At 41.7% G+C, this 20,460-nt stretch overlaps 1 protein-coding gene across 2 annotated transcripts in view; it reads left to right on the forward strand.

Moving 5' to 3' along the window:
* The window catches only part of gpsm2 (G protein signaling modulator 2), a 72,791-nt gene that overhangs the window by 24,896 nt on the left and 27,435 nt on the right, over positions 1 to 20,460 (forward strand). For both annotated transcript variants that reach the window (XM_067990606.1, XM_067990607.1), the window contains exons 3-9: positions 5,262 to 5,483; positions 7,987 to 8,122; positions 11,013 to 11,155; positions 12,509 to 12,632; positions 13,420 to 13,535; positions 14,308 to 14,463; positions 15,410 to 15,518. In XM_067990606.1, coding sequence (XP_067846707.1) covers positions 5,262 to 5,483; positions 7,987 to 8,122; positions 11,013 to 11,155; positions 12,509 to 12,632; positions 13,420 to 13,535; positions 14,308 to 14,463; positions 15,410 to 15,518 — 1,006 coding nt within the window. The remainder of the gene's footprint in view (positions 1 to 5,261; positions 5,484 to 7,986; positions 8,123 to 11,012; positions 11,156 to 12,508; positions 12,633 to 13,419; positions 13,536 to 14,307; positions 14,464 to 15,409; positions 15,519 to 20,460) is intronic.

Genomic DNA, 20,460 nt, shown 5'->3' on the forward strand with positions numbered 1-20,460 from the left:
GTTTCTTGATATCACGTGGAGTGAATTGAATTGGCTGAAGACTGGCTTCTGTGATGGTGGGGATATCGGTAGGAGGCCGAGATGGATCATCCACTTGGCACTTCTGGCTGAAGATGGTTGCAAACGCTTCAGTCTTGTCTTTTGCACTCATGTGTTGGACTCCGCCGTCATTGAGGATGTGGATATTTACAAGCCTCCTCTTCCCGTTAGTTGTTTAATTGTCCACCACCATTCACGACCGGATGTGGCAGGACTGCAGAGTTTTGATCTGATCCGTTGGTTATGGAATCACTTAGCTTTGTCTATAGCATGCTGCTTCTGCTGTTTAGCATGCATGTAGTCCTGAGTTGTAGCTTCACCAGGTTGGCACCTCATTTTTAGATACGCCTGGTGCTGCTCCTGGCATGCTCTTCTACACTCCTCATTGAACCAGTGTTGATCCCCTGGCTTGTTGGTAATGGTAGAGTGAGGAATATGCCGGGTCATGAGGTTACAGATTGTGCTGGAACACAATCCTGCTGCTGTTGATGGCCCACAGGCCTTATGGATGCCCAGTTTTGAGCTGCTAGATCTGTTCTGAATCTATCCCATTTAGCATGGTGATGGTGCTACACAACACATTGGATGGTGTCCTTACTTTTGTTTACACTTTTGTTACCATTTTCAGGCTTTAATCTTTGCAGTGTGGCTCAAAGCCCTTGCATTGTATGCAATAATCATGTTATCATCTGCGTCAGACAGCTAATAATCTTAGCTGTCATATGTACTGGAATATCTCCTACTTTATCCTTCGTGCCAATCCTGAACTACAATTCACGAGTAGACGTCTGTAGAAAGAAATAGATGCATTAACACCACCATATCCATTTGATGCTTAGTGCATTTAATATCTTTGTATCCGTTCGTGATAACGGCAAGGTAGACAACTAATTAACATTTCTATCTTGGGAGTACAACATGAATGTCAGAGTAACAATTACAATGCCACATTTTGTAGTTTGTATGCTTTTTTTTTCCCCTCCCTGAAATACTATAACGTGCTCTGTAGTTCTTGAATGTCAAGATCTTTACAAATTATTCTGCATGCATTGTGTGCTTCACACCTGGCTGTACATACAGAGTTGGATATATTATCTCATGTTGGAAAATAGTACTTCCATAGTTCCTGGAGTTAGTTCAAGTAATAGGAACAAAACAGTTGAAATTATGGTTGGGATGTGTGCAACGTGCAGATTTGCCAAATCTAGCAAGTATTGTGCAAGATTCAATGTGGTTTTAGTAGGCTTTTTTTCCCTCCCTAAAATACCTTAAAGTACTCCATACTGCTTGGAATTAGCTGCTTCAGTGCCTCTAAAGACTAATTTGGCCAAAAAAACACCAAGAAAGCAACTACTAAATACTAGCTGCTCAGAGCAGGAACATTAATTGAGCCCTGCTGTACCACCGCGTAGACGTGCGCTACTAGTGTCCTACTCTTTGCCATGACACCAGCCCCTCCTCTCATTGATTGTAGAGGATGCAATTTTGCTTAGGATTCTATTGCCTATGAAATTATTTTTGTTGGCACTGATAACTACCTTGTTAATAGGAAGTGACTGGTGACATCAGGAGCTTATGAAGTGTCACCCCTTCAATAAGACCATATGTGCTGGAGTATTTTGTCTATGTTGCTACTACTGAAACTACTCCCAACTGATTGGCATTTCAATCTTGGGAGTACAACATGGTGTCAGAGTAACAGTTACAATGCTGTCGTTTCTCGTTTATGAGCTTTTTTTCCCCTCCATAAGACCATAAGAGATAGGAGCAGGAGTAGGCCATTTGGCCCCTTGACCCTGCTTCACCATTCAATGAGATCATGGCTGATCTGATTTTTACCTCAACTCCACTTTTCCGCCCTTTCCCCGTATCCTTTGACTCCCTTGCCGATCAAAAATTTGTCTAACTCAGCCTTGAATATATTCAATGACTCAGCCTCCACATGGGGTAAAGAATTCCAAAGATTCACAACCTTCCAGGAGAAGAAATTCCTCCTCATTTCCGTCTTAAACGGGCGACCCTTTATTCTGAGACTATGCCCCCTAGATTTAGATTTCCCCCATGAGGGGTAACATCCTCTCAGCATCTACCCTATCGAGTCCCCTCAGAATCTTGTATGTTTCAAGAAGATCTCCTCTCATTCTTCTAAACTACAATGAGTATAGACCCAACCTGTTCAATCTTTCCTCATAAGATACTATAACATGCTCTGTAGTTCTTGAATATATATCAAGATCTCTACAAATTATTCTTCTGCACGCATTGTGTGCTTCACATCTGGCTGTATGTGCGGAGAGTTGGATATATTGTTATCCCATGTTGGAAAATAGTACTTCCATAGTTCCTGGAGTTAGTTCAAGTAATAGGAACAAAACAAACAAAATTTTGGTCGGGACGTGTCCAACGTGCGGATTTGCTAAATCTAGCAAGTATTGTGCAGGATTCAATGTGGTTTATTTAAGTTTTCTGATATGATCAAGTGTCTTTGAATGGAGTAAAGAGAATGGTCATTGTTTTGCAAAAAACCTAGGAACATACTTGGGGGAAAAAAAGTGGCCAAGAAAAGAAACCATCTGCTGCAGGAAAATAATGTTGAATTTCAAAAAGAAACCACTTGGTTGATTTAAGTTCTTATCCAATTCACTTTTTTAAAAAAAAGGGTCCCTGAATTTTATAGTCATTTGCGTATTCATTGAAGGTGAAATTCATCTTGCATGGTAATGCATAGCGCATTGGCAACCTGTTTTATACTCTGCCTGATTTTCTTTTCTTTTTTTTTGAACTTGATCAAAGCACTTAATACATCAGATACACACATTGTCTGCTATGGGCAATTTATGCTGTACAGTTTTAGTAAATTGCAGAAGATGCTAAACATTTTGTTGGGTTTAGCATGCTAGGAGTTAAAATTTACCCATTGTGTCTATGCCGGCTCTTTGTTAGAGCAATCCAAAACTAATCTCATTGCTCGGCTCTCGTTCCATTGCCTTGTATCCTCTACTGCTTGAAATGCCTATCCACTTTTCTTTTAAAAAGTGTAGTGGTCTCTGTCTCAGCTACTCCCTGTGGTAATGCATTCAATGCTATACTAACTGTAAAGAAATTTCTCCTAATCTTTCAGTAGCAATTTTAAATTAATGCCACCTAATCATTGACATTCCAACTAGAGAAGATAGTTTTTCATGATTCTATCAAAACATTTCATAATTTTAAAAATCTCTTTTAATATATGATGTATAGCTGGTTTAGCCATCACCAGATCTGGCTGGACCACATCAAGTGCTATCGGCCTTCACTCTTTGCCAATACCACTCCCCACTCCAGGATCATCCTGGAGAGCAAAGACAATCCCCCAGCTAATCTCTCCAACTGTCTCCTTAAATCCCTCTCTCTTGCCACCTCCACCCTTGCCTCCAACAAGTGCAAGGAACTCATGGACATCTTTGTCACTAAGATTGAGACTATCCATTTTGCTGTTTCATCCCTTTTCCCCTTACCCTTGAAGCCAAACCTGCCTCGGGTACCCCCCTGCTCTAGCACTGAGCTTGTGTCTTTCTCTCTAGTGTCTCCTATCTTCCCTCAAGGCTTTTCTTGTCTGAGACCCACCTCTTGCTCCCTTGGCCCTTTTCTCACTAAACTGCTGACCACCCAACTTCTACTTCTACTTTTACCTCCACAACATCGGCAGCCTTTGCCCCTACCCCAGCCCATCCTCATCCATGTGGTTGTCACCTCCAGAGCCAGTTCTCTCCTGGCCAGCCTCTCATTCTCCAATTTCCATAAACTACACCACATCCAAAACTGTACTGCTCGCATCCTATCCCACACCGAGTCTCATTTGCCTAACACCCCAATCCTTGCTGACCTACATCAGCTCCCCAACGCCTCCGTTTAAAATTCTCATCCTTATGTTTAAATCCCTTCATGGCCTCGCCCCTCCCTATATCTGTAACCCCATACAGCCCCCTCTGAAGTCCATTCCTACAACTTTGGCCTCTTGTGCATTTCCTCCCCCCCCCCCCCCCCCCCAATCATTGCTGGCTGTGCAATTTAAGTGGCTAGGCCCCACGTTCTGGAGTTCCCTAACTATGACTCTACACCTTTTTAGACCCTCCTTAAAAACCCACCTCTTTTACGATGCTCTACTGACTCCTCCTAATATCTCATTCTTTGCATTGGCTTCTATTTAGTTCTGATTACGCCACTGAGAAGTGACTTGGGACTTCTTTCTATGTTAAAGGCTCTATATAAGTAACTTATTATTCCCTTCTATCTTGGGATAGTTTAAATCTCCCAATGTTTAAACTATATTGCCCTGTTGTTCTTGCATATCTCTTGCAACTATCTGCAAATCTCCCTCTCTCTCATCTTAATTGTTTGGTGGCCTGTAATGGACCGTTTCCCTTCCTATTCCATAAATCTATCCACATGGATTCCGTATTAACACAACCCCCAGAGCATCCTTGTGTTCTGGTGCAGTCATTGAATCCTTTATTAATTGGATACACCACCCTCTTTAGTCCCTTGCTATCTTTCCTCAATATGTTGCATCCGGAATGTACAGTTCCCAATCCTGTCCAAACCTAAACCACATCTTTCTTACAGATACAATATCATACCCCTGTTTAATTATTAACTAATTAAAACTGCTGTCTTGACCATATTTAATTTTTACCTTTACTTGAGCATTGAAAATCAAATCTTTTATGGTGCTTCACTAACAGTATCTTCTACTTTTACTTTTGCATTTGTGTATTTACTAGACTTTTTAAAAAAAAACTTTAAGGAAAAATGTAGTGAAATTAGTCCAAAATTTCTCATCTTAAATCATTATGGTGGAATGAGGCCTTTGCATATCTTCATTACACACAATACTTCATGCGTGTGTTTTTTCAGTGGGTTAGGTCTTTTGGCTTCCACAGATGGTCTGACTGATATGCAACTTGGTGTGTGGAGAATCATGGCCTTAACTGTATTTTAACCATTATGTAGTGCATTGCGTTGGTACTCTGTTAGACATACCACCTGATCACCCTAGCTAGCTCCATGGTTTGAGATGTAACTTTTTTTGTATGTGTTTTCAAATTGATCCTTTCAGAACAACCAACCCATATGTTTCTATAATCTGTTCTAGTGCAACTTGCTTCATAAGCCAATTTTGTAACCTCTTAAGTAGCTGCAATTATAGAATCAATATCTTTTATTTCCTGGTGTCTTTGCAGAATGGAAGCTTCCTGCTTGGAGCTGGCCCTAGAAGGTGAACGACTCTGTAAAACAGGTGACTGTCGAGCTGGGGTGTCATTTTTTGAAGCTGCAGTTCAGGTTGGAACAGAGGACCTGAAAACCCTCAGTGCAATCTATAGTCAGCTTGGAAATGCTTATTTCTATTTGCATGATTATTCCAAAGCACTGGAGTACCACCATCATGACTTGAGACTTGCAAGGTAAGCAAGTATTCTGCCTCACTTCGGGTCTCCGTGTATACAAAGACCCATGCACCTATTTCAGCTTGTAGCTTTTGGAGAAAATATGCAAGAACCATTCTGCTGGAATTTCACCAATGAATGTTCTCGTGAGCATTTATATTCGACTAACAGTTTAATTTTGGCACTTGTCTGTCAGATGCTATGTTTTCCCTCTTTCACTTCTGGGTGATTATGTAATAACCATGTAAACATTTCAAATTGAGGAAAGTCCACACAATATTATTGGAGGACCAACCGCAACCAATTCTGTTATATAGATCCCAGATTAAAATCTCGCTATTAACCATCAAACATTTTATGCAGTAACTGCCAAACATTTTATATAGTCCGTTCTTTCAAGGAAAGTATAGCTCAGACTTTAACTCCCAGCTGGAGTCTTGCAGTTGGGGGCCAAGGTGGACGGCAAACAATCCAACCCTTCGCAACGTGACCTGAAATAACGTTCCCTGGCAGTCAAGTAAATGGTTCAAGGTTTCCTTGTGGGTCTGGAGGAGTACTCCTGCTCCTCCTGGCCCACAATGAAACACAAAATAAATTAAAATAACTTGCTTTTCTGGGCCTCCTGACCCTGGATCCAGGTTGGCCTTGGAGGTAAGCCATGACGACTTTGCTGCACAGACTGGAGGTTAAAATTGCAGTGAAGCCCCGATGAGGTTATTGGAGCCTGATCTGCATATTAAAGCAGGATCCCACTGCTTTCCAGCGGGTGTCCCACTTGCCTGCTAAAAACAGATGGCTAAAATTACATCCCGCGGGAAGGCAGTGAGATCGGAGGGGTTGGTTGCTGCCCCGAGTTAAACTGCCTACCTCTTATCTGCTGGGCTGTGGGGGGGTGGTGGGGATTAAAATCAGGCTTTGTGTCTGGTGCATAAGGAGGTTGTCATTTGAGTTGGGGAAACTTTATTAACTGTTCAGGTTTAAGAGCTGATTAACATTCCTTTAGTTATAAGGGGGAACATGTCTCTGGGGTTCTCCTGATCTCCTGGTGGAACTTCAGCGGAAGCCTTGGGGAAACTGTGCAAAAGGCTGCTTTTTTTAAAGCTGTTTACAGTGTTTCTCTAGGGGGTCTGCCAATCTCCTGCGAGAGAACTCTTGATGAAATTTCCAGGCAAAGATGTTCTAGTTACAGCCTTGAATTATTCAAGTAAATAAGAACCTCATATCTGTAATTTATATGATTCTTACAAGTGTACCTCTGACTAAATATTGTAAAGTCTTCACCTTATACAGTACAGAGCCTAATGTAATCCATCGTGACAGTGGGTACAGGAAGCAAGGCAAGTTGATGTTAAATCTTAAGGATGAAATTGAACTGAGTCAGAAGTGGCAATTGTACATTTTTGAAGCCTATAGTGTTCTTCCACGACATACCTCGGGGTTGGGGGGGGGGAGGGAAGGGAAACTTGGAGTTGTAATATGTAGCATTGTTAAACAATTCATGACTCAGTTTTGTGATCTCAATGAGCAAATTAGGCTTAAATTTAAAATATAAACATATTGCTGGAAATACACAGCAGATCCATTGACATATGAAAAGAGAAAAGGTTGCTTTGTACCCAAAACTTTAACCTTTCATTAGAATCCAGTTCTGATGTTAACAGATCTGTTGTATATTTCCAGCGTTTTCTACATAAGTGAGCTGGATGCAGAAACCAGTTGTACATTTGTTTAACTTCGGAGAGGACACTTAAACAGGAAGAACAGCGGGGATATCAAATGTGGTTAACAATTTGCATCAATTATGAAATTGCAAATTAAATATAATACTAACAAATGAAAAGTATTGTATTTTGACAAAAAATAAGCACAGTATGTATACAACAAAGGGAACAGAGTTAGCACAGGCCGGTTTAGAAAGATATCTGGAAGTAACAGCAAACCCATTACTTTCAATGTTAAGACAATATGGAGAAGCAATTTAAAAAGCAAAAAGCATTTGGCTTCAACTTCTTCCAGTTCTGATGAAAGGTCATTGACCTGAAACGTTAACTATTTCTTTCTCCACAGATGCTGCCTGACTTGCTGGGTATTTCCAGCATTTTGTGTTTTTATTTCAGATTTCCAGCATCTGCAGTATTTTGCTTTTGATTAAGCATTTGGGATATATAGCTAGACTAGTGATTTAGAAGTTTACAGAAGTTATACTAAAGCTTTTATAATGCACTGGTCAGACCACAGAGTTCAGAACTGGTTCTAATGAATGATCTATACCTGAAGCTTTAACCTACTTTTTCTCTTTTCAGATGTTAATGGACCTGTATTTTTCCAACATCTTGTTTTTATTTTAGCCAAATTGGTTCATTTAGATCATAAAACTGAGTCATGAATGATTTAACCGTACTACATGTTAGAATTTTAGTCACGCTTCAAAAGACATGAGATGAGTGCGAAGAATGAAGGACTTAATACAGAAAGCATTGCCAGTTGTTCGCTTTCATTTACTATTTGCTTAATTTTTCAGAACAATTGGTGATCGACTGGGAGAAGCTAAAGCTAGTGGTAACCTTGGCAATACTTTCAAAGTTTTGGGACGCTTTGATGAAGCTATAGTTTGCTGTCAAAGACATCTGGACATTTCCAGAGAACTCTGTGATAAGGTAGTGGTTAGCAAAGAATTCAATAAGCTTGATATTAACTCATTTGCTAACAATTTTTTCTGTGCTTTTTAAATCAATGACATTAATATATTCAACAATTTTATTTTGCCAATGAAGTGTTAATGTATCCAATCTCAACTCTGATGGCTTAATGGTTCAGTGCACTGCATGGTGTGACTCTGAATCATACAAACTGAGAAGGTCCAAGATTGAATCCCTGGTCTGTGCTGAGTGAGCAGACCTGAAGTGGCCAGTAGTGGGACACCTACATTTTGGCTTTATTCTCTCTGGCTGACTACCCACTCCCTAACAGAGTTTCACGGAATCACATAGGAATGACAATACTGAAATATTGTAAACAATTTTACAACACCAAGTTATAGTCCAGCAATTTTATTTTAAATTCACAAGCTTTCGGAGGCTACCTCCTTCCTCAGGTGAACGATGTGGAATTTCTACATTCGTTCACCTGAGGAAGGAGGTAGCCTCCGAAAGCTTGTGAATTTAAAATAAAATTGCTGGACTATAACTTGGTGTTGTAAAATTGTTTACAATTGTCAACCCCAGTCCATCACCGGCATCTCCACATCAATACTGAAATAGGCTGTGCTGGTGTTTATCCTCCACTTGAGCAGTATTCCTAATTCCTCCGTTCCTATATCCCTTTATTTCTTTCTTTCAACCACCTATCTGACCTAGTCTTACATTTTGATATGGCTCTGCTTCAATCACTAACTCTGGTTGTGTGCGCGGGTGGGCGACTGGATGGATGGCCGGCCATTGGCTTCTAGCTAGTCAGCCCTATGCCGCTCCGCTCCCGAATGCTAAGTAGTGTTTCCTGTTAGTATGGCCATCACGTGAGGATCCGTTTACACACTGCTGTATTGCCTTCCACAGTTGAAGAGTCTGTTCAGATATGGCCCAAGCGCACAATCGCTTAATTGAAGTGCCAGAGGATTGCCAGCACCAATAAAATCACCATTATTTTTATTTGAGGGGGGAGTGAATTAAAGAGGAAACATTTATATTAATTTACTTTAGGGGTATGTCACCAGGATTCAGCTACTGCGGCTTATAGTTTGCTACAGTTCTATTGCTTTAAAATATACTTTCTATGAAGTACAAAGGATGAGTAACTGGAAACTGGCTATGGGTGAGAAGTTCACTTTTTTTTTCTCCTAAATGACCCTGGACAACATTAATCGTTTCTGTGCTAATGGAACAAATGACAGAGTATTTACAGAATTTCTGAGACTGTCCCATTAATAGTATAATGCTTAACTTGCATGTGGTATTTGTACCAGGTTACTGAGGCCGTGCTAGCTTAACGCACAAATCTAACCACCCCCTCTCTTTTCCTCTCCTCTCCACCCCCCCTCCCAACTCCCCTCCACATCCAACGGCATTACCATTGCCGAGTCCCCCCACCATCAACATTCTGGGGGTCACCATTGACCAGAAACTTAACTGGACCAGCCAAGTAAATACTGTGGCTACTAAAGCAGGTCGCTGGGTATTCTGCGGCGAGTGACTCACCTTCTGACTTACCAAAGCCTTTCCACCATCGATAAGGCACAAGTCAGGAGTGTGAATATTCTCCACTTGCCTGGATCAGTGCAGCTCCAACAACAATCAAGAAGCTCGACACCATCCAGGACAAAGCAGCCCGCTTGATTGGCACCCCTCCGCCACCAACGCACGATGGCTGCAGTGTGTACTATCTACGATGCACTGCAGCAACTCACCCCCAAGGCTTCTTCAACAGCACCTCCTAAATCCGCGACCTCTACCACCTACAAGGACAAGGGCAGCAGGTGCATGGGAATACCACCACTTGCACATTCCCCTCCAAGTCACACACCATCCTGACTTGGAAATATATCGCCGTTTCTTCATTGTCGCCGGGTCAAAATCCTGGAACTCCCTACCTAACAGCACTGTGGGAGAATCTTCAGCATGGACTGCAGCTGTTCAAGAAGGCAGCTCACCACCACTTTCTCAAGGGCAATTAGGGATGAGCAATAAATGCTGGCCTTGCCAGCCACACCCACGTCCCATGACTGAATAAAAAAATTGTATAAAATTTATTTCTGCAGTCTTAATAATGCTGACTTGTTTCATCATTTGGGAACCTACAGTTTGAGTTAGAGTTTGGATTTCAAAGGGCAGAATTTTAACTGTGAAAAAACGGTTGGGTTGGGGGTGTGGGGGCATTGAAAATTGCAACAATTTCCAACCTGCCCATTTCCGTTTTTCACTGGGGTGAGACGAGGGGCGGGCAACCAACCTGCTCCCAGGAGGCGGGTTGATCGCTAAAACCTTTCAAGGAGGCTATGGGCCTCCATTTTGAAAGGTTTTGTGATTGTAACCTCTGGGTGCTGTGATTCTTGGCCCCTCTCCACGTTGCGTGAGAGGAGGCAAGAAGGTCCAAAACTGCAGGTAAGTCCCTTTCTGGCACATGTTGTGGGCCCGGAGGAGTGTGAGTGCTTCCCCCAGGCCCAACAAGCCTACCGACAGCAAACCCCCCCCCAAAACGATCGCAGGCCTCTGCAATGACCTTCCATCCCGAAACCCCCCTCCCACAATGACTGACTCCCGCCCACCCATCCGTACAATCTAAGACTTAGCTTTTCACGTCCTCTTCCTTGCTCTTCCCCATCCAACTGAGGCCAGCCTATCAATCAGGCCAGCCTGTCGGACAGTAAACCGACAAAAAAGAACAAAAGATTCGACCCCGCTCCCTTCCCGGCTCCGGGTCAAAATCCTGGCCGAAGTCAAACATAATGGTTTGTAATTGTACTTGGGGTGCAGCTACAGAATTTATTTTTCTTTTAAACAACTAGTGTTCCTTCATACCATTTTTTTGAATTTTTTTTGTGTTTATAAATAGGTAGGCGAAGCAAGAGCACTTTATAACCTTGGCAATGCATACCACGCTAATGGAAAAAGTCTGGCTTGTGCAGGAACTCAGGACCCAGGTGATTTTCCAGAAGAGGTGATTGTGGCTTTACAGAAGGCTTCAGAATATTATGAGTGAGTAATTTCTTTCAATAGAATCATGGAATTTTAAAGCTCAGAAGGAAACCATTGCATCTGTGCCAGTTCTCTGAAAGAGCTATCCACTTAGTCTCATTCTCCTGCCCTCTCCTCATATACCCTCTTACATTGTTCTTTTTCAAATGTTATCCACTTACTTTTTAAAAGCTGTTCTGTATTCTGCTTCCCCCAGCGTTTCTGTTCAGGAAGTAGTTCACATTGATGCGTTGAGGCAAAGTGGACAAGTATTTTAATGGCTCTTTGGGACAACTCGGGGAACTCTATTTGAATTGAGAGCCAGAACCGATCGAGGCATAGCTTTAAAATGATCTCTCAAAGCCGAGTCACCCGCAATGTCGATCAAAATTCTTTTAGACTCGTGACAATCTTGACCGTTGCTACAAAGTCCTGTGAAAATGGATTTCAAGCCTGGGCAAAATTCTACAATTCATTTGCTTCTCTTTTGGGGGGTGGGGAGGGAGAATGCTGCTGAATTTTGTGCAAAGCTGATACAAATACTCCAGAATTACATCTTTTACTTTTAGGACCAACATTTCACAGTCCATGATGATAGAAGACAATGTTGGGAACATAGGTACATTGTCTTTCAGCACATAGCTACTTCATAGCAAATGTTTTTGTTTGGCAAAGCTCCAATTTTTTGTGCATAATAAAAGTATTACAGTTCTTGCCTTGCAAAGAGATGTTACATATCCCTGCAAGGAGGGTGGGTCATTGTGAAGCATCTTTGTTGATTCTGCTAAGAGCTAGGTAAAGATGGGAGAGGGAATATAACCCCCAACAGTTCCTGAACACCCTGATTTATGTTTTTTTGTGGGGTGGAGGGAGATTTGGTTATTTCCCCAGGTTTTTGTACATTATATGGTACAATGCAGAAGCATTGCACATTGTTCATGTTGCATAAAATGTGTTTTCTTTGAGTTCTTTTTGACATCCCATCATCTTCCCATGAGAATTTTGATCAGTCTTGAAAAGTTTCTCCATCCAGTTTTACTACTTTGTCCATAGAAAGGAATGAAGAGGTGGTAAGGGGACTTGTCTGTACAAGGGAACCTAGCATAACCTCATAATGAGCCCATATGCTGCTTCATGTGCTCTTAAGGGTCAGATGAACAAATTTATTCTTGTAGTGGCTGACTTTGGCCTTTCACTTATGTGGAGACGTTAATTTGAACAGTGATCACTGTTCCAGATGTGTATTAATCTACTATTTTGTATTTCTTAAACCCAATTATTCCTTGCTTTGTCTTTTCTTATGCAAAGAAAAGTTCTAATTAGAATTAACCATTGCAAATCACGAGTATTTACCTGTAACAACTTTGTTCACAGGGCAAATTTGACAATAGTTAAGGAGCTTGGAGACCGGGCAGCCCAGGGACGTGCTTATGGGAATCTAGGAAATACACATTACCTTCTGGGGAATTTCAGAAAAGCAGTGAAATCCCACAAGGAGGTAAGAGATGTCAAACTATACTATTTTTACCCCAATCCTCATTTTGGAATGCCAGCATGGAGATGCGAATTAATAAAAAGGCATTGGTTTTCTTCATGTAGTTTTCTATGGATAGAAGGCAGGATAGGGTAGTGAATCTGGATTTTTTCCTTGATTAATGTTGTTTTGTCTGCCAATGGGGGATAGAAGTCTGACCATGTCAGTTCTCCATTTACTGTAGGCATAGATCTGAAGCCAGCAAGTCTCACTGCAAACATTTTCAAGGCACCAGCCCCTTTGAAAGTGTGCTCATCTATTCTTTTTATTTTTCTCCTGTTGAGGTCTGTTACATTTTTCAGTGCTTCTGTGGATGTAAATAATTCCCAAAACTGTGTTTTTGTTTGGCCTGTAGGCTTGAGGTATTTTTTCCTCCACATTAAAGTTTTGCTAAGACCTATTTTTAAAAATTTGTTTTAAGCTACAGGGGAAAAAAAAGTTTCCCCTTATTGGTCATAAAAGTGTACACTTATGATTCTTGAATCATGTGAAATTTCAAATGAAAAATGTAATGTCTGGGCAGTACTAATCAGTTGTCACTGGGTAGTACACTCAAAGTAGCTAGAGGCTTCTAATTTTAGTTTAAAAGTGCATGGGAAAAAAAGTGGCACAATCAAACATGTATAATCATCCAGTAAATAAAAGTGCAAACTACGAGTAGAATTTGCTGCGCAGTATACATTACAGTTGTCTAAATATTGAAGTTGACTACTTTGATATTCTGTCTGATTAACTCATTTCATGTTTTCAGCGCTTAGAAATTGCAAAGGAGTTTGGAGACAAATCAGCTGAAAGGAGAGCATGTAGCAATCTGGGAAATGCCTATGTGTTTCTTGGTGAATTTGCAATGGCTGCTGAATATTACAAGTAAGCAGTATTTGCATATGAAAAACTTTGTCTTTGTTAATTTTGAAATCAGATAGCTAAATGTTGTGAAGGCACGTGATTTTATTCTATTTTTTGGAAATTTCTTTAACGTTGGAGACTCTTTGCTCTGAGATATAATTCCATGGCGCCTGTATCCTTCCATGATCTCACCGAAGTGGTCATGTGTGAGCCTAGATAGTGACTGTCAGCAAGACATCTTCCAAACTGAGATGCTATTGCCAATTTGAATGGCCTTCTGTTGCCTTGGCTTGAGATCAGTTAGCTCTGCATAGATTAAAGATCAAAGTGGGACTTTTCTTGGTCTGTATGACTCAGTGTCATGCCACAAGATACATACTTGGCTATAGTGGTATCACAGCTGTGTGTGATCCTGCACTTGACTGTCATTCACTCATGCGTAGTTTCTGGATGGTGAATAGGAGCAGGAACTATGGCGCTGCATTTTTTTTTTCTCCTTATCAAAACTGAGATGCTATGGCCAATTTGAATGGCCTTCTAAATGACCTGGCTTGGTCAATTAGCTCTGCATAGACCAGAGATGAAATCTGGGATTTATTTTGGTCTGTATGTCTCCGTTCCACACCACAAGGTGCACTTACCCATTTGGCCATGATATCCAAGTATGTTTTAATGTGAATCAGTTCTATTCTTTTAGGATTGAAATATATCAAAAATTGTATTTGAAAATGTTGCATAATATGTAGATACTTTAAAATGTCTTGACCTGAGTAACTTACTCTTATTCATTTAGGAGAACGCTGCACCTTGCTCGACAGCTAAAGGACAGGGCTGTAGAAGCACAAGCTTGTTACAGCCTTGGAAACACTTACACTCTGCTTCAAGACTATGAAAAGGCCATTGAATACCATTTGAAACACCTTGTAATAGCACAAGAGCTTAATGATAGGTAAAAATTTTTTAAAAGCCCCTTTCATCTCTGTGTATGCATTATTGGTGTCAGATCAAGCCCATTGTTGTCATCACTGGTCATAGTCCACACTATAAATGTATTCCTGTACAAAAAAAGTTTTGCAATGCAATGATTGCAGTACTACATTCAACTGGTAGGTGACGTTATTGAAGAAAGCTGAGCTTACATAGAATCATAAAATCGTTACAGCGTAGGAGGAGGCCATTTGGCCCATCGTTACATTAAAAGGTGCTCACAAAATCTGAAGGAAACATTTTAAGATAATTTGTATCTGTTTAAATGAACAAGCCACTTTTCACAACCTTTTAGTGAGAATCCTGCAACAATCCCTTTTTATTTCTGAACAAGTGATCATGTATAATTAAAAGGGACCTAATTAAAAGACCATGCATGACCATTAAAGGGCCTGCACCAAAAAAACTAAGGATGAAAGAAAACACATTTGTTAATTTTTGTTAAGTAGCATTGCTTTCAATTATTGGGCCATATTTTTGTAAGCATTTATGCAAGTACTAACTTCTTATCCCCAACCACATACAATAAACCAGTAATAGTAATAGTGAACAAAATTTAAACACAAGGTTTTCTTATTAATTCATGTTCCTTGGCCCCATCACAGCACCTGTTCACGAATGACCCCTTACATATACAGTCACAAAACTAAAAATGTCAACACTTAGTGACAACAAGATGATTTGCATATATATGTAACTACCCACTTTTTGCAAGATGATAGCAGAGGTTAGTGCATAACTAACTTTAAAAAAAATAAGTAATCTATTTTCATTACCTGCTTTGTCTATAGCTAGGATAACTTCTGTACGTGTATGTTCTTGTTTAAGAAGTAATGGAACTTGAAAATATGGAAAAAGGCTAGGAGATATTATTTAACTTGTTAAATCTGTTTTCATTTGAATTTTAGGATTGGTGAAGGGAGAGCTTGTTGGAGTTTAGGAAATGCTTACACTGCATTAGGAAATCATGAAAAAGCTGTGCATTTTGCAGAGAAACACTTTGAAATTTCAAAAGAGGTAAAATTATTTTATTACTATGGGGGATGCAGTTAAATTGTTACTAGCATATATGTGAAAGGCTGTAAGATTGCAGTTCAACATATTTTACTAAATTGAGTTATCCAGTGATCTATTCTGGGTTAGAAACTGAGAGTTGAGGCAAGAAATTATAACTGAATGTCTCAGGTCAAGGACGAAAATTTATTCCACATATATATTCTGGAAGAAATTCATTAGTCTGAAACCCTGTTTGATGCATATTTATTTAATTTTCTCTAGTTCTGCATTTGGTTCAAGTTTAACCTGACGGCAATGCAGAAGAGTAGTCAGTAGTCTATTCTGTAACTAAGTGTTACACATTTTTCCTTTTTTATTTTAACATGAAAGAAAGAAAGAAAGAAAATACTGCAGCAAAAATAAATCTGAAACAAAAACAGAAAATGCTGGAAACACTTAACAAGTCAGACACAGCGTCTGTGGAGTGAAGTGACAAGTCAATGATTCAGGCATTGCCCTTCGTCAGAACCAGAAAACATTACAGAATAGCAGTTTATAAGAAGGAACATGGTGAGGGAGGAGAAAACCCCCCAAATAAATGCACAAGAAAAGGAACGGATGAGCTGTAAAGTGATTCGGTGGATAAAGGAGATGGTTAATTGACAGGTGATAATAGCTTGAGACAAAAGGGGACACAATGAGGAAAAATTAGAAAAATAAAAGATACAAAACCTAGAGAATGTGTGAATAATGAAAGCTGGTTGGTTAAGTTGGAGGGAGCATGAAAACCTGGCAAAGTGGAGCAGGCACCAGTGGCCCAGGAATCTGCTGGAAGAGAAAGACTAGTCAACATCAGGATATGGGCCACCCTGCTGGCAGTGTACTGATGGGGGAATCCCCACCTGTCACCTCCCCCATCCCTGGAAGCACTGATAAAACCAATCCACTTTACCAGCACCTATTGTCGAGAGAAAATGGGAGCAGTGGTTAAAGTTTGAAGTCGTTGGAAGTCAATACTAAGGCCAGATAGCTGCAAAGTACCTAGTAGAAGGATGAGTTGCTGTTTTTCAATTTTATGTTGAACGTCATTGGAACAGTGTAGAAAGCCAAGGTCCCAGGACAGAGTGGGAGTGAAATGGAGAATTGAAGTGGAAGCGATAGGGATTTTGGGTGTGCGGGTGGTCGAAATGGTTTTGATCTTCCAGAATTCCCCAGATTCTAGAATGGTAGCCAATGTAATCCTGTTATTCAAGAAAGAAGGGAGAGAGAAAACAGAACTATAGGCCAGTTAGCCTGACATCAGTAGTAGGGAAATTGCTAGAATCTATTATTAAGGACGTAGTAACAGGGCACTTAAATCATAACATGATTAGGTAGGGGCAACACAGTTTTATGAAGGGGAAATCGTGTTTGACAAATCTATTAGCGTTTTTTTGAGGATGTAACTAGCAGGGTAGATGTAGTATATTTGGATTTTCAAAAGGCATTCGATAAGGTGCCGCACAAAAGGTTGTTACACAAGATTAGGACTCATGGTATTGGGGGTAATATATTAGCATGGATTGAAGATTGGTTAACGGAGAGAAAACAGAGTCATTTTCGGGTTGGCAGATTGTAACTAGGGTGCCGCAATGGTCAGCGATTCCACAACCGATGGATCAGATCAAAGCTCTGCGTCCTGCCACATCCAGTCATGAATGGTGGTGGATAATTGAACAGCTAACGGAGGAGGAGGCTCTGAACATCCCCATCCTCAATGATGGCAGAGTCCAGCTCGTGAGTGCAAAAGACAAGGCTGAAGCATTTGCCACCATCTTCAGCCAGAAGTGCCGAGTGGATGATCCATCTCTGCCTCCGCCCGATGTCCCCACCATCACAGAAGCCAGTCTTCAGCCAATTCGATTCACTCCACGTGATATCAAGAAACGGCTGAGTGCACTGGATACAACAAAGGCTATGGGCTCCAGAACTAGCCGTGCCTCTAGCCAAACTGTTCCAGTACAGCCACAACACTGGCATGTACCCGACAATGCAGAAAATTGCCCAGGTATGTCCTGTCCACAAAAAGCAGGACAAATCCAATCCGGCCAATTACCGCCCCATTAGTCTACTCTCAATCATCAGCAAAGTGATGGAAGGTGTCATCGACAATGCTATCAAGCGGCACTTACCAATAACCTGCTCACCAATGCTCAGTTTGGGTTTGGCCAGGACCACTCTGCTCCAGACCTCATTACAGCCTTGGTCCAAACATGGACAAAAGGGCTGAATTCCAGAGGTGAGGTGAGAGTGACTGCCCTTGACATCAAAGCAGCATTTGACCGAGTGTGGCACCAAGGAGCCAGAGTAAAATTGAAGTCAATGGGAATCAGTGGGAAAATTCTCCAGTGGCTGGAGTCATACCTAGCACAAAGGAAGATGATAGTGGTTGTTGGAGGCCAATCATCTCAGCCCCAGGACATTGCTGCAGGAGTTCCTCAGGGCAGTGTCCTAGGCCCAACCATCTTCAGCTGCTTCATCAATGACCTTCCCTCCATCATAAGGTCAGAAATGGGGAAGATCGCTAATGATTGCACAGTGTTCAGTTCCATTCGCAACCCCTCAGATAACGAAGCAATCTGTGCCTGCATGAAGCAAGACCTCGACAACATCCAGGCTTGGGCTGATAAGTGGCAAGTAACATTCGTGCCAGATAAGTGCCAGGCAATGACCATCTCCAACAAGAGAGAGTCTAACCACCTCCCCTTGACATTCAACGGCATTACCATCGTCGAATCCCCCACCATCAACATCCTGAGGGTCACCATTAACCAGAAACTTAACTGGACCAGTCACATAAATACTGTGGCTACAAGAGCAGGTCAGAGGCTGGGTATTCTGCGGCAAGTGATTCACCTCCTGACTCCCCAAAGCCTTTCCACCATCTGCAAGGCACAAGCCAGGAGTGTGATGGAATACTCTCCACTTGCCTGGATGAGTGCAGCTCCAACAACACTCGAAGCTCGACATCACCCAGGACAAAGCAACCCACTTGTTTGGCACCCCATCCACCACCTTCGCCGCCGCACCTTGGCTGCAGTGTGTACCATCTACAGGTTGCACTGCAGCAACTCGCGAAGGCTTCTTCGACAGCACCTACCAAACCCGTGACCTCTACCACCTAGAAGGACAAGGGCAGCAGGCACATGGGAACACCACCACCTGCACGTTCCTCTCCAAGTCACACATCATCCCGACTTGGAAATATATCGCCGTTCTTTCATCGTCTCTGGGTCAAAATCCTGGAACTCCCTACCTATCAACACTGTGGGAGAACCTTCACCACACAGACTGCAGCGGTTCAAGAAGGCAGCTCACCACTACCTTCTCAAGGGCAATTAGGGATGAGCAATAAATGCTGGCCTTGCCACCGACGCCCACATCCCATGAATGAATCTTTTTTTAAAAAGTGCTTGGGCCTCAGCTGTTTACAGTCTATATCAATGACTTAGATGAGGGGACTGAGTGTAATGTATCCAAGATTGCTGACTATACAAAGCTAGGTGGGAAAGTAAGCTGTGAGGAAGACGCAAAAAGTCTGCAAAGCGATGTGGACAGTTAAGTGAGTGGGCGAGAAGGTGGTAGATGGAGTATAATGTGGGGAAATGTGAAATTATCTACTTTGGTAGGAAGAATAGAAAAGCAGGATTTTGTTTTAAAAAGGTGAGAGACTAAGCAGTGTTGGTAGTCAGAGGGATTTGGGTGTCTTTGTACATGAATCAGAGTTAACGTGCAGGTACAGCAAGCAATTAGGAAGGCAAATGGTATGTTAGCCTTTATTGCAAGTGGCTGGAGTATAAGAGTAAGGAGGTCTTGCTGCAATTATATAGGGCTCTGGTGAGACCTGGAGTACTGTGCACAGTTTTGGTCTCCTCACCTAAGGAAGGATATACTGTCCTTAGAGGGGGTCCAACAAAGGTTCACAAGATTGATTCTTGGGATGAGAAGGTTGTCCAATAAGGAGCAATTGAGTAGAATGGGCCTATATTCTCTGGAGTTCAGAAAAATGAGAGGTGATCTCGTTGAAATGTATAAAATTCTTAGAGGGCTTGACAGGGTAAGATGCTGAGAGGCTGTTTCCCATGGCTGGAGAGTCTAGAACTGGAGGTTGTAGTCTCAAGATAAGGGGTCGGCCATTTATGACTGTGATGAGAAATTTCTTCATAGAGTTGTGAATCTTTGGCATTCTCCACCCCCAGAGGGCTGTGGATGCTTAGTCGTTGAGTATATTCAAGACTGAGATCGATGGATATTTGGAAATTAAGGGATATGGGGACAGGGTGGGAAAGTGAAGTTGAGGTAGAAGATCAGCCATGATCTTATTGTATGGCAGAGCAGGCTCAAGGGGCTGTATGGCTTATTCCTGCTCCTAATTGTTACGTTATGTTCTTATGCAATGAGTTGTTATGATCTAGACACACTGCCTGAAAGGGTGATGAAAGCAGATTCAAAAGTAACTTTCTCACGGGAATTGGATATATACTTGAAAGAGAAAAATTTGCAGGGCTATGAGGAAAGAGCGGGTGAGTGGAGCTAATTAGATAGCTCTTTTAAAGAGCTAACACAAGCACAGTGGGCCAAATGGCGGCCTTCTGTGCTGTATGATTCTATGATCTGACTCTTCCCTTCCCGAACTTCTCTCCCTTTCTGGGGATGGGCTGTCCACTGACATCTTTTACAAAGCCATCGATTCCAGCAACTGCCTAGATTATACTACTACCCACTTCCTGAAAGGACTCCATTCCCTTCTCCCAATTTTTCCATCCCAGTCACATCTGCTCTGACAATGCCACCTTCCACACCAGAACTTCTGAAATGTCCTCCTTTTTCCTCAGCTGAGGATTTCCCTTCACTGCGATAAACAGAGCCTTCAATTGAGTCCATCCCATTTCCTGTACTTCAGCCCTCTCTAGCCCCTCACAGA

The sequence above is a fragment of the Heptranchias perlo genome, chromosome 9 (assembly GCF_035084215.1).
Source record: "Heptranchias perlo isolate sHepPer1 chromosome 9, sHepPer1.hap1, whole genome shotgun sequence".
Classification (NCBI taxonomy): domain Eukaryota; kingdom Metazoa; phylum Chordata; class Chondrichthyes; order Hexanchiformes; family Hexanchidae; genus Heptranchias; species Heptranchias perlo.